The 12418-nt window shown below is 48.1% G+C and overlaps 1 protein-coding gene across 1 annotated transcript; it reads left to right on the top strand.

Annotated features, from left to right (window-relative positions):
- Positions 1–10121: 10121 nt before the first annotated feature.
- Positions 10122–12074, top strand: LOC120677309 (protein RGF1 INDUCIBLE TRANSCRIPTION FACTOR 1-like). Its single transcript, XM_039958454.1, has 3 exons — positions 10122–10606; positions 10708–10944; positions 11328–12074. The coding sequence occupies exons 1-3, from the start codon at positions 10397–10399 to the stop codon at positions 11487–11489; spliced, it is 609 nt and encodes a 202-aa protein (XP_039814388.1). The 5' UTR covers positions 10122–10396; the 3' UTR covers positions 11490–12074.
- The last annotated feature ends 344 nt before the right edge of the window (positions 12075–12418 follow it).

Raw genomic sequence — 12418 nt, 5'->3', positions numbered from 1 at the left:
GGAATTGTGGTGACTTGTCAACCTCAATTAGCTAGGGAGCTGGCACAGTCTCTAACAGCGAGGAGAAGTAGAGTTGTGTGTGCATATTCATGTTGGTGAATGTGTATTGATCTTATTCCGATTCGTGCTCGACTTACGGCCGATCGTGGGCCTGTCAGCTGCTCAAGTAGTAACCAGCTGTTCAACAATTACATTATTCAAGATCGAGCCTGCTTGTATATTTATTAAGTTAACCATGCATGCATATGGGCCCTCCTCCTTTGATAGATACACATTTTTTCCCAAAAAAAAAGAGAGTAGGAAACGCCATAATTTAAATATCCATTGTCATGGCTGGCAACTGGCATGCATGCATGTGCCACATAAGCCTTTTTGTGAGCTTGCACAGAACCTTACCACCTGCATTGCATTTGCATATATGCTGCCTCTCATGGGGGGTTCCTTTCCAATGTTCTCGGATACATGCATGCATGTTTGGATATTGAAATGAGCCACGTGTGCAATGCAAGCATGCAAAGTGGAGAATGGGGAGGGGGGGGGGGGGGGGGGGTACTGATCATAAGAAAAGTTTAATTTGTTGATTATGATATTCATGCATGTGAGGTAGGGCCATCATCGAAAATTAAGGCGATTGATGACCCATTACTGATTTCTTCTGCAAATTAATTCCAGCTAATCTGAGTAATGCAGCGTTTTGTCTTTATTTGGCCTTTTTTCTTTCTTGCAAGAGTTGTATCACAAATGCAAGTTGTGAATGCAAAATCTCCAAGTAATTATGTAGGGTTCAATGTGCATACATAAATCATAATAACCGTACTATATATATTGTCCTGCCGTTGACAAGTCATGCTAGCTACTCACCTAGCAATGCACTTAAGGAGTACTAGTGATCTTAATTCTGAAGAAATATATACGCAAGCAGAATGATACTATATATCATCTATGTACTAGCTAGTAACTCTTGTGCTACCTTTTAGCCGGTACTAATGCGCATATTTAGTACTGGGCTGAAAAGAACAGTGCCCCGGTGAGCTATTTACTCTTCAGCCGGCACTAAAGTGCGCCACTGACACCGGTTGGTGGTTGGTGTAACCAACCGGTACTAAATGTACCATTCAGTATCAGTCAGGCAAACCGTTACAAATTGCAAGTGCATTTAGTACTAACCAGATGGTACCGGTCTGAAAACCGGTACTAATCGAGGGTTCCTCACCAGTACTAGTGTGCAGTTTTGTAGCAGTGGTTGGTTAGATTGATGTAACATACTAGTTCTTGTTTTTTTTTTTGCTAAAATTATTTTTTTCAATGGTAGGAAATGATCGAGCTCATCAATTTGTGAGTCCTAAGAGTCAGCTACTAGTAACTGTGTACTGCACTGATGACACAACTAGTACTTGATTTGTATTGCATCCGTTGCACGGGCAATGGTGGGATTTTCTTCTGAAAAGATGAACTGGATCCTGTGATATATAGTCGTTGTACTTTGTGATCTAGCTAGACATGTGTTCTGAAATGTCTCCTTTTGTGTCTAGCTGGACATTGTCGCGTACCATCAGTCATGCCATGCATGTGCATGCCTTTTGCTATCTCTATGCACCCTTCTCTGCAATATATCTATACACACGTGTACTAGCTAGCATAGCAGTATACAATGTACATATATGCATACACAGTATACACACAGGTGTAGCTACTCCCAAATAATTACTGAACAAATTTTCAGTAATAACCGTTGAGCGAGATTGCTGAACACCATTTTACTGACGTGATTCAGTAACTCGGTTCAGTGATTTATGGTCAGTTCGGTCAGTCATTTGACTGTTGGGTGTAGAATAAACGCTACACCTAAGGTGTAGAATAGTATATATATATATATATATATATATATATATATATATATATATATATATATATATATACACACACACACGTCCACCTTCTATTACAAGTAGAAATAATCATCAAAATATTGAATTAAATTTATCAAATTATTGAACAATGTTTAATAATAGCTCACCGATTACTGAACTACTGAAGATTTGCTCAATAATTCTGCCCATTTTAGCTATTGGTGTTGAATAAATCACTACACCTAAGGTGTAGAAGGACTTGACACACGCACGGTGGGCTAATAACAAGTGGCAATACAAGTTGGGCATTTGAATCATCAATTAATTGTTTATCTTGATAGAATATATAATGCATTATTCTGTGAAAAGGGATAGCTAGGCTGCTGAAAAATTTCATTGGCCATGTGCATATATATAGTATAGATTCATATATATCACTATATATGTTGGGCTTTGAGTTGGTTTTGCCACCATGAGAGGAAACATCTGAAAAGGCATTCTTCTGATGTTACTAGTCGTTGTTTAATTTCTTACAAGCGGCCGGATCGGATGGAGCACGTGCCATCGCTTCATGCATGGGTATGCTGAATCTAGCTAGCTAGGTTTGTTTATTAAGTTTGGATGCCTCGTACGGGCACTCCAAGTACAGAATTACAATCACGATGCAACTTATTACAATATAGGAGCAAATTTAACCCCATCGTGCAAGCACTGCAATCTCCCATGTGCATGCCATTTATGCACGTAGGGGTGGTCTATCATATCTTCCCCTTAGGCTAAATCCATCTGATGAAAAGTTTCATCATATCTATAGTGCTTCAAGTAGTTCAATTAATTTCAGACTAATTAAGTTTTAAGTTTAATAATTCGGGGAGCAAGCATCTAGCGCCTTTTGAGCTGGAAGGAGGGATTGTGTTTCGACTCATGGACCAAAAGCCTGAAGCTTCCTCCTTGCATTGCCGCAGTATACTTGCATCGCTAGCTTTTGTTGGTACCCGACAGGAAGCAGCTGGCTGAAAAGATGAATGTTGTGACCTCAACCATTTCCTGCCCACCCCTTGCTGCATGTGTTCTTTACTCGTACAACTACGGGCCTCTTTGGAGTGCTTCAGCTTCAGCTCCTTTCCTAAGGCGCGGCTCTGGCTGAGAAGCCCCTAAATTTCAGCTCTCTCTCTCTGAAGCTATTTGGTGGAGGAGTGTAACACCTGCCTCGCGGACAGTCCGCTCGGGGTCGGCGGACAGTCCGCCAGGCATCGACCAGATATTTATCTGGATGGGCGTGGGACCCACCTATCATTCTTCTCTTCCTCCTCACTTCGTCCAGGGCCGAGCGGAGCGCGAACGCTCACGCCGTCGTCGCCCCTTCCGTCGATCTCCCTCCTCCGGCCACCAAACTTTGATTCCTCGCGCAAGAACCTTCCTCGGCACCTCCTCCACCTTCCCAAACCCCCGGTCTGGCTTCTCCCCGGCCGGAATCGCCCAACCACTGCCGGTCACCATGGGAGGCGCTTGAAACCTTGCCCCACCATCGATCCGCTTCTCCGGTCGTCCTCCAATCGAACCGACCGCGGGAATGGATTCGTGGTGAGTTTCTCGTGCTTCCCGGTCTTTTTCTCCTCCGTGGTGTGTCGCCAGCGCCGGTGAGCGGCCGCCACCGTCGCCGCCGCACTTGCTGCCGCCTGTGGCGCGGGTCAAAATTTAGGTATCGCGGACGGTCCGCCTGGGAGGTGCGGACAGTCCGCCGGTCAGATTAAGTTTCGTCCAGAGACGATGTTGTCTCTAGTAGTTTAGCAGAATGGACTGCGGACAGTCCACTATAGGGGAGCGGACGGTCCGCCGCTGAAACTTGAAGTTTGTCCAGAGACGATGTCTCTGGTGGGGGTTCGCAGGATTGAATTGCGGACGGTCCGCCACTTGGGTGCGGACAGTCCGCAGTAGAGTCTAGGATTTTGTCCAGAGACGTTGTCGTCTCTGGTGGATTGAATACGTGAACTGCGGATGGTCCGACAAGGGGGGCCGGACAGTCCGCAGGTAGAATTAGAAATTGTTCCCGAGACGTTATTGTCTCTGGTGGGTCGGTAGAATAGTACAGCGGACGGTCCGTCACTTGGGCGCGGACAGTCCGCAGGGCATTCCAGTTAAAGTAAATTAGCTACATCATTGAGATGCACTCATTTGTTTCATATGCATACGTGTAGCATCCGCAACTGAGGGCACCGTATTTGAGGTGATTGCGGCACCGCAGGAGCAGCCGACGCAAGCCCAGGATGAGAGTTGTGAGCACCCGGCCCAAGGCCCGTCTGACCCCAGTTCTGTGCAGCAGCCCGAAGGCAAGCCCCGGTGCACCTCCTATTATTTTTAAATTATGACACCTATATATGTATTTATTACTTATGCATTACATTTAGGAGTTGTTTGAAACCCTAGTTGCATGAACCATAGGAGTTCTTGAGTTGTACTAGTATGTATAGGACGATAGAACTGCTATGCTAGATAGGGTTCGGTAGAAGTCGAGTAATTCTTGGTTACTCGCGAGATATAAGATAGCTTTATGTTTCCATATATGAGTTACTAATTTATGGATGAAAGTCTTGAAATGAAAGAAAGAATAGAATCTGAGACCGGGCGGGAGAGGTGTAGTTCCGCCTGTGTCGGTTAAGGACCGAGCCGTTGTTGGCCCTGCTGATCATGTTTGAACTGTACTAACCGCATGCCGGGAGTAGGAGGTAGTCGAAACCGGTAAGCCGAATACTGCTTTACTTCGAAAGTACAGGAACCCGCACCCAACTCCTAGGGCGAGTCGAGTAGTCGCGGAGAATTGGGATGCATATGTTTACTTTTTGTGGTCTCACGTTGAGCTCGGCTGACCATATGTCATTGGGCTGGTTCCTGTAGTTCGAGGCGGGGAGGGGAAAAGTTGGTGCGTGGGGTCCGATGGGGCTTTTGCGTGCCGTGTTGGTTAGGTCCACCTTGCAAGGTTAAATCGAATCAATTCGCCGTCAGTCGCTCTCGGATATGAGCACCTTGGTCACTGCGTCGCAGCGTAGTGTTGTGTTGGAGAAAAATGGTTATACCCATATTGATGAACATATGAAATATCATTTATTGTTCCATTATGTTTGCTCTAGATTTGGTTATGCAAATATTAGACTATGTTAATTTATATAGAACTTGGGCTAAAATAAGGAAAGTGAGGAATAACTTTAGTCGCTGTTTTCTGCAAAATAACCACCAGCCAAAAGCCTTGCATGTCTAGCTATGTGGGCTAAGTTATACCCACTGGTCGGGTAAGGCTTGATGAGTATTAGTATACTCAGGGTTTGTTGCCACAATTATTTCAGGGCACGCAGACGTAGACTTCTATCCCTGCTGTGCCAAGTTCATCCGCCGGGATGCAGAGGGATGGGAGGTTGTGGAGCCGGACGTTTAGTTAAGAATCTTCTTAGGGCACACTTTTGGTAGTTGTAGGCCCCTTTCCTCTAGTTGACCCGGAATTCCAGTAATGCAAAGTTTGTAAATTAAGTATTTATTCAAACTTAGTTTGTAAAACTTAGGGTAAAGCCTTATGTATATTCGTTGTATTTTTAAATATGTGCCGTGCTTGTACCATCTGCGTCCACCTTCGCGTGGGACTATCGGTGATGTTTCGATCGGGACGTGGGTTGAGAAAGGATCGCCAAATTAAGCCGTTAAGCTAATGAGCCCGATGTATTCAAATGACGGCCATTACATTTAATTAGAGTTTTAATTTGACAGTTCCGTCACAAGGAGGAGCCCAAAAAACTAGCTCCTCGTGGCTCCTTCCCCTCACTTATCTTTTTGGCCTTCGGGTGGCACGAGCGGAGGTCCGTGGTGCAAGCAGGAGGCATGCATAGAGGCGGCTGCCGGTGCAAGCCCAATGTGGAGGCTTGAGGCTAAGGCAGTTTGCCAGCACGAGCCCAAGGCGGAGGTGGCGGACCTCGGCACAAGCTTGAGGTGCAAGCCGGCAAGAGCTCGAGGTGGTGGCAGCGACCGTTGGCGCGAGACTGAGGTGGAGGTGGAGGCCTGAGGCCGGGCGGCGAGCCAACGGGGGTGGTGGTGCGAGCGCATGAAAGTAACTAGACCCTAATTCTAGTTTTGTTAATTAATAAAAATATTTGTGGACTAACAATTTTTTTAGAAGAATGAAGAAATGAGTATAGGTTGGTTCAAAAGAATAGTAAGCAAGCATTAATGCTAGACTTAAATATTTTATAAAGAAGTGTGTATATGTGATCCAAGGACTCGGGGTCCCCAACGGACCCACTTCGTGCTAGAAGTATCCGCTCAGCTAAGATAGCCCCCTGGCAGAACGCCTGCTCTTATGGGCCGCAATTCCACTTGGGCCTACAAAACTGACCGACCGGCCAGTCGAGAGGAACAGGACTTACATCCTCAGCCTAGGGGACGGCCGGGCAAGGAGCAAGTACCATGACCCCATTTGCAGACTTCGACTGAGCACCACCTTACACATGGCATCCTCCCCGACTGAGGGCGGGGGTCACGGATGGACTCAGCGCACTGACAAACCCATGGATGGGCGCGATGGATAAGGATGAATGCTCAAGTAAAACTGTCTACAAGCCAAACCACTCCTCCCACGAGGGTAATAGTGCTTCCCATCATCTCAGCAGGGAACACTATTCTACCTGCCTGTCCTCGCGAGTGGACGGAGCAGGAAGTCATCATTTCAACACCATCAACACGTTGCGGACACGCCATCACCAATTGGAGTGACAGGGCATAGCCCGAATGACTGCCACACCATACCCGCTCGGGTCAGCCACTCCAGCTGACGAAGCATGATGAACAGGGTTGACTGACCCATGACAAGGGACGAAGGTAGTGGCCGCTCGTACACTCCGACTGACGAGTTTGATGACCCCGACTGTTGGAGCAGGAAGGCCCGACTGGCGGAGCATTAAATCCTTTCCTCGCACGATCTCTTACTAGTTTCTCTGTAAGGGGACCCGCCCCCTATAGGCTATAAAAGGGAGGGCCCTCCACGTAGAAAGACATCCGAATAGACATTAGAAATCCGGTCCAAGACCAAGAACTCTCATCCATACTCGCTCATGAGCTTGTAACTCCCCAACTTTCTTGAGCACCTAAGCTTGAGTAATACAACAGAGCAACCCCTGACTGGATGTAGGGCATTCAAATCTGAACTATTATAAAAATCTCGAGTTATTGTGTGCTAGACCACCTCTGATCACGGTGCACATCACATGCTAACGAGTAGGATTAGCAGTCAGCCATTCCGGAACTAATAGTTTGGCGCCATCCGAGGGGAGGACATCGTGCACTCAACTATTGATATATGTGAATTCTAATGTTGCGTGTATTTCTGCAAACACATAATTGTTTACCCATTCAAGATGTACGAATCATGAACTATGAGGCTTACGTAGGTTATTCCACCCTTGGTTTGAGCTCTAAAATCTGAGCAACCCTTGATGACACATCTTAAAAGTTCCTCCATCAAGTACGATTTAAAAAGTCAAGGAGAATATACATTGGATGGAAAAGAATAGGCCAGAAAGATATATCTCAAGGGCGTTAGCAAATAAAAAAACAAAAAAACTGAGACTTCCCAGCTATGGTCCGTGCATGCTGCCTGAGAAACTTGCTCACTTCCATATAACATAAAAGGACTAGTTTAGGATACCAACAATTGAAAAAGATCACACGATTTAGCTTAAGTTGACAGTTCTCCGGTGCTATTTTGCTCAAACAATTGTAATGCATGCATGAGGGCTAACTTCGTTTGAGAAAATGGTAATCCTTGGTTGAAAAGGATGTGCTGACATGAAGTGGCAGACTATCTAATCCAGAGGGGCAGACAATCCACGAGCTTTGTAAAATCTTGGACATAAACTTGGTGTTTCTGGTTTGGAGCCGAAACATGAACCGCAGATGGTCCGGCCCTAATGGGCGGTCAGTCAGCCAGCTAACAGAATTTCAGATAGAAGTGAGCTTGGTTCTTGTGGGTGAAACATGAACTGCCGACGGTCTTCCTTGGTTGCGAAGATGATCCGCCGATCTTTTCCTATAACCAATCAGAACTCGAGTAGTTCTGTGTGTTTATAATTTTTGTGTTGCGGACAATTCGCTGTTTGTGAGGCTGACGGGCTGCCATGTCTAAAATGGTTGACTCTGACCCATTTATTGCGCTTTCTAGCCATTGGGTTTGAATGACGGACTCCAATTTTTATGAGGCGGATAGTTCGCGATAACTCTATTTCGACGGGTTTTGCGGCCTTGTAAGTGCGAGAGCATCATAATGCATTGCATCAAGAGTTTGTGCTTCGTGGCACTAGGGAATCTTCAAGCAAGTGTCAATGTCTTGTTACTCTTGGATTTTATCCTTCATAATAGTATGGAAAGACAACAATACCCCTTATACATTCACACCCATACCCCATCCCTTAATATAGGGGACATTCACAGCCATTGTCCGCAAATTTGTTGTCCATTTGTTTAATGTCAAAATAAGAGTATAATTAGGGGTGGTAATGGGCCATGACCCTAATGCTCTCTTCACAATCCAACTTGGCCCTTCATATTTTAGTTCAAAATCATATAAGATTATAGCCCCACTCTTTTAGGGTCAGATCCTTAGATTATCAAGGATAAAATTAAGACCCTTTACCACTACTAGGTAAAATCACAAAGTACTTGCACAATTAGAGGCAAATTCTCAAGGGTAAACTCGTCTCTTACCAGCTCATTTCACACCGTTAAGTGTTGTTCACAGAGTAGGGATGAACTCTCTCTTCGTTCTCAAAAAATAGGGGTAAAATCACAATTCATGATCAAAATAGGGGTAAAAATGAGGCTTCAGCTCTACTAGAGGAGCCGAAGCCGGAGCCATGTTTGGAGAAGTCGCAACCTTTGCAAGCATGGTCTACATCGGCATTGATTCGCTCTATCGCTCTACATGGTAAGCATCCTATCGTGCCTACCGTGCCGGCCGATATCGCGCCTATCGTGCCAGCCGGCAAGATGGCATGCAGTGCCGGCACAGCACGGCTAAGCCTTCGTGCTTAGCCGGGCCGTGCCGGAGCCGAGCCGGGCTGTGCCGTGCCGTGCGGCACGTTTGACTATCTATAGCCATCATATATGGAGGCGACACACCATGAGCATATATTAGATATATGTATCGAGGCCCACATAACAATTTGTACAGTATTTTTTAATATATTTATTTGTGTATTAGATTAAGTAACAAGCTAAGGTGGGCCGCTACATATATATGAGTTGCAGCCACAAGATGGATGCAGTGGCCTGTGGCGTGGCAAGTAAGTGCACAAGTTGCTTGGGTGAGAGATGGAGACGGCAGCAAAGAAGGCATGAGGAATCCTTGCTTGCAACTTTGCAGAAAGCATGCAGCACCGCGAGCAGAGAAGGGAGACGCTTGCTTGGCTTGGCTTGGCTTGTTCCTTTTAGAATTGCAAAGGGAGCAAACTTATTAGCCATGGTCATTTGCATTTGCGCTCAAACTGATCGATGCTGCTGCTGTGTTGAAACTGAAAGCCACCTTTTTCTTTTTTTCTTGAGACGAACTGAAAGCCAGTCTGCTTCCTCTTTTTCTTGCTGCTGCTAGCTGATGTGTTGTGTGTTTTTTTTAGAGAAGGAAGGTGTGGTCGAGCTGCTAGCTAGGGGGGATAGATGCTTAACTTGCGTGGATAAAACTGAAAAGATCCCGCTTTTGAGAGAGGAAAGCAGCTTCGGAATGAGTAGCGGCCCAACAAGCTAAACAAGTCTGTGCACTGGACTGCACTGCACTGCGGTGGGAGTCAGCTTTTGTTTGGTCAGTTGCGGCATGCCATGGAATTCTCGATTCTTTCAGGTGCTGCTGCATGCATGTCCGATTGTCCTGACTGTAACTGTACTGCTACTGAATACTGATCGACTGTTGTCCCCTTTTTTTTACAATGGTGGGGGGCAGCGTGTCAGTGACTCACCATTGCCCAGTTTCAGTTGTGGTGTGTGTGATAGATAGCTCGGGATTGGTGCCGGATCGGATGGATGGTCAGTCCAGTCATGAGACGGACGGCAGTCAAGTACGCGAATCCGCATCGGGAGGAGGCGAGCCCCCACCACCACCAGGCAAAGGCAACACCAGCAGCTAGTGAGTCAGTCACAGGCACCTACTACTTACTCTGGCTGCGTGCGTGTCCATTGTCCAAGCAATGCAAATTATGCGCACGAGCTTGGCTTGGCTTGGCTGCAAATCCCTCGCAAGCAAACACCAAAAGGAAGCCAGGGGAAGCAACGAAAAGCCCACGCTACCTTCCAATCCCCCACCCCATCTCCTTCTTCTCTCTCTCATAGTCTCTCTCATTACCCCACCCCACACCCTCTCTCCCTCTCTTTTCCCCCATCTCTCTCAATCTCTCTCCCCCTTGGGCGCCGGCCGGCAGGGGAGGGGAGGAAGCAAGGCCGGCCGCGGCCGCCATTTCCTATTTGCCTCCAGATTGCCCACCCAACAGCCTGCAGCCCGCCGCCGCCGGTAGCCAGAGAGCATGATGCTGCGGCGCGTGGCCTCGTCGACGCCGGTGCCCGAGTGGCTGGAGGCGCTCCTCAGCACGCGCTTCTTCCTGGCCTGCGGCGCGCACCCGGCGTCCCCGCGCAACGAGTGCAACATGTTCTGCCTCGAGTGCCGGGGGGCGCCGCCGCCGGCCTTCTGCTACTACTGCAGGGCGCACCGACACGCATCCCACAGGGTCATCCAGGTTTGCCCGCTGCTTGTTTCTTTGTTTCAATCTTGTTCTCCTTCTTCGTCTCTGCAATGCAAATGCGAATGCAACTGCAATTGCAATGTGGCTGCGCGCAGATACGGCGCTCCTCCTACCACGACGTCGTCCGCGTCTCCGAGGTGGAGGACGTCCTCGACATCACCGGCGTCCAGACCTACGTCATCAACAGCGCCAGGGTGCTCTTCCTCAACGAGCGCCCCCAGCCGCGCGGCGCCGGCGCCGCCGCCGGCAAGGCAGCCGCCTCCCCCTACAACTGCGAGATCTGCGGCCGCGCGCTGCTCGACCCCTTCCGCTTCTGCTCCCTCGGATGCAAGGTGCCTGCTTTATTTCCTCTTCTTCTTGATTTGCTCTCCGTCTTCACTTCATCAGTTGTGCTCTTCTTCTTGATTGCTCCGCCCGCCCACCCACCCACCTGCATTATTCATTCCCCAATGCCGGCCAGCCGGCCAAGAACACCAAAAGATTGCACCTTTAATGATATGATGATGATAATCTCCCTCTCTCTCCCCTCCATGGGGGATTCTGATTCTTGAAACCAAGAAAAGAGAAGGCCCGCCATGGAGGAATGACAATGCCAGCGCCAGGGCCTGGCCATTGAATTGAATCGGAGCGCCCGTCCGTTGGGTTTCGGTTCCGTTCTGTTCCGTTCGGTCACGTTTAATTCGCCGCCCCTGCCTTAATGCCTTAATTCGTGCAGTTGGTGGACACCAAGCGGAGCAACGGCCACGCGGCGGCGCCCACCGACGGCGGCGCGGACAATGAGGAGGCGGAGGAGGTCGGCGGGAGCAAGAACGCCGCGGCGCGGCCGCAGGGCCACCGGCGGAAGGGGATCCCCCACCGCGCGCCCTTCTGGTCCTGACCCACCTCACCGGCAACACCAATCGCCCGATCGATCGATCTCAATGGCGTCGTCCGGAACAGAAGAGGAATGAAGAATCAGCAGCAATCCAGTGCAATGCAAGCACATACATCAAGGAAGGCAATGCCAGCAAAATGGGACTGGCCGGCTTCGTTCATTCCGTCGTACTTACTTACTTACTTTGAAAAAAAAAAGAGAGAGAAAGAGAGAAGATTCTGCCCGCCCAACTAGAAAAAAAAAACAAAGAAAGAAAGAAATAGATAGATAGAAAAGCAAGCAAGGTGAGCTGAGCTCGGCAGCCCCAACCCAACCACCGGAAGGAGAGGGAGATGAGGAAGGATGGCTGGCCGGGGCCGCGCGCGCGCTGGACTCCAGTAAGCAACATGTCTGTCCCCATCTCCCTCTTGTTTCTCTCTCTGTCTCTCTCTCTCTCTCGCCAGTCGCCATGCCTTGTGCCATACCACCATTTGGCACGGTAGATGTACATGACATGCCCCCGATCATCATCTCCTAGCTAGTCATAGCCATATTAAACCTGAATTAGCAGGAAATTAAATGGATTCTTTTACAGTACATTGGTTGGGAACTTGGGATATACTTGGTGATGAGCAGTATTATATTGATCTTTCTTTTTCGACATTGGTGCCTGGCCGGATCACTACACATGACGTACACTAATGTTTGGTTAGTTTGTCATCACGCATTGCATTATTATTACTGCTGATGGAGTACTTGTATTCCTGAAGCAAGCAAGCACATTGGGGAGCGAGGTTAATTGGGAATTGAAAAAAAATGAGAGGGCCAGATATGCAGATAGGCCACGGCCAGGAGTGTAGGAAGGAAGGAAGGGATAGCCAAGTAAGACGAAGGATTGTCTTTTTGGTTGTCTGGTGCCTGCCTGGCCGTCCCAGCAGCCCATGATCTACTCG

This window comes from Panicum virgatum, chromosome 6N (assembly GCF_016808335.1).
Source record: "Panicum virgatum strain AP13 chromosome 6N, P.virgatum_v5, whole genome shotgun sequence".
Classification (NCBI taxonomy): domain Eukaryota; kingdom Viridiplantae; phylum Streptophyta; class Magnoliopsida; order Poales; family Poaceae; genus Panicum; species Panicum virgatum.
The sequence above is the reverse complement of the archived record's forward strand: the minus strand, read 5'-3'. Positions and strand labels throughout refer to the sequence as shown.

What these genes read in the sequence shown, in the direction of transcription:
- LOC120677309 (XM_039958454.1), top strand. Translation starts at nt 10,397, where the DNA reads ATGATGCTGCGGCGCGTGGCCTCGTCGACGCCGGTGCCCGAGTGGCTG. An exon ending in CATCCCACAGGGTCATCCAG is followed by an intron (nt 10,607 to 10,707) that starts GTTTGCCCGCTG and finishes GGCTGCGCGCAG; the next exon opens with ATACGGCGCTCCTCCTACCA. An exon ending in TCTGCTCCCTCGGATGCAAG is followed by an intron (nt 10,945 to 11,327) that starts GTGCCTGCTTTA and finishes TAATTCGTGCAG; the next exon opens with TTGGTGGACACCAAGCGGAG.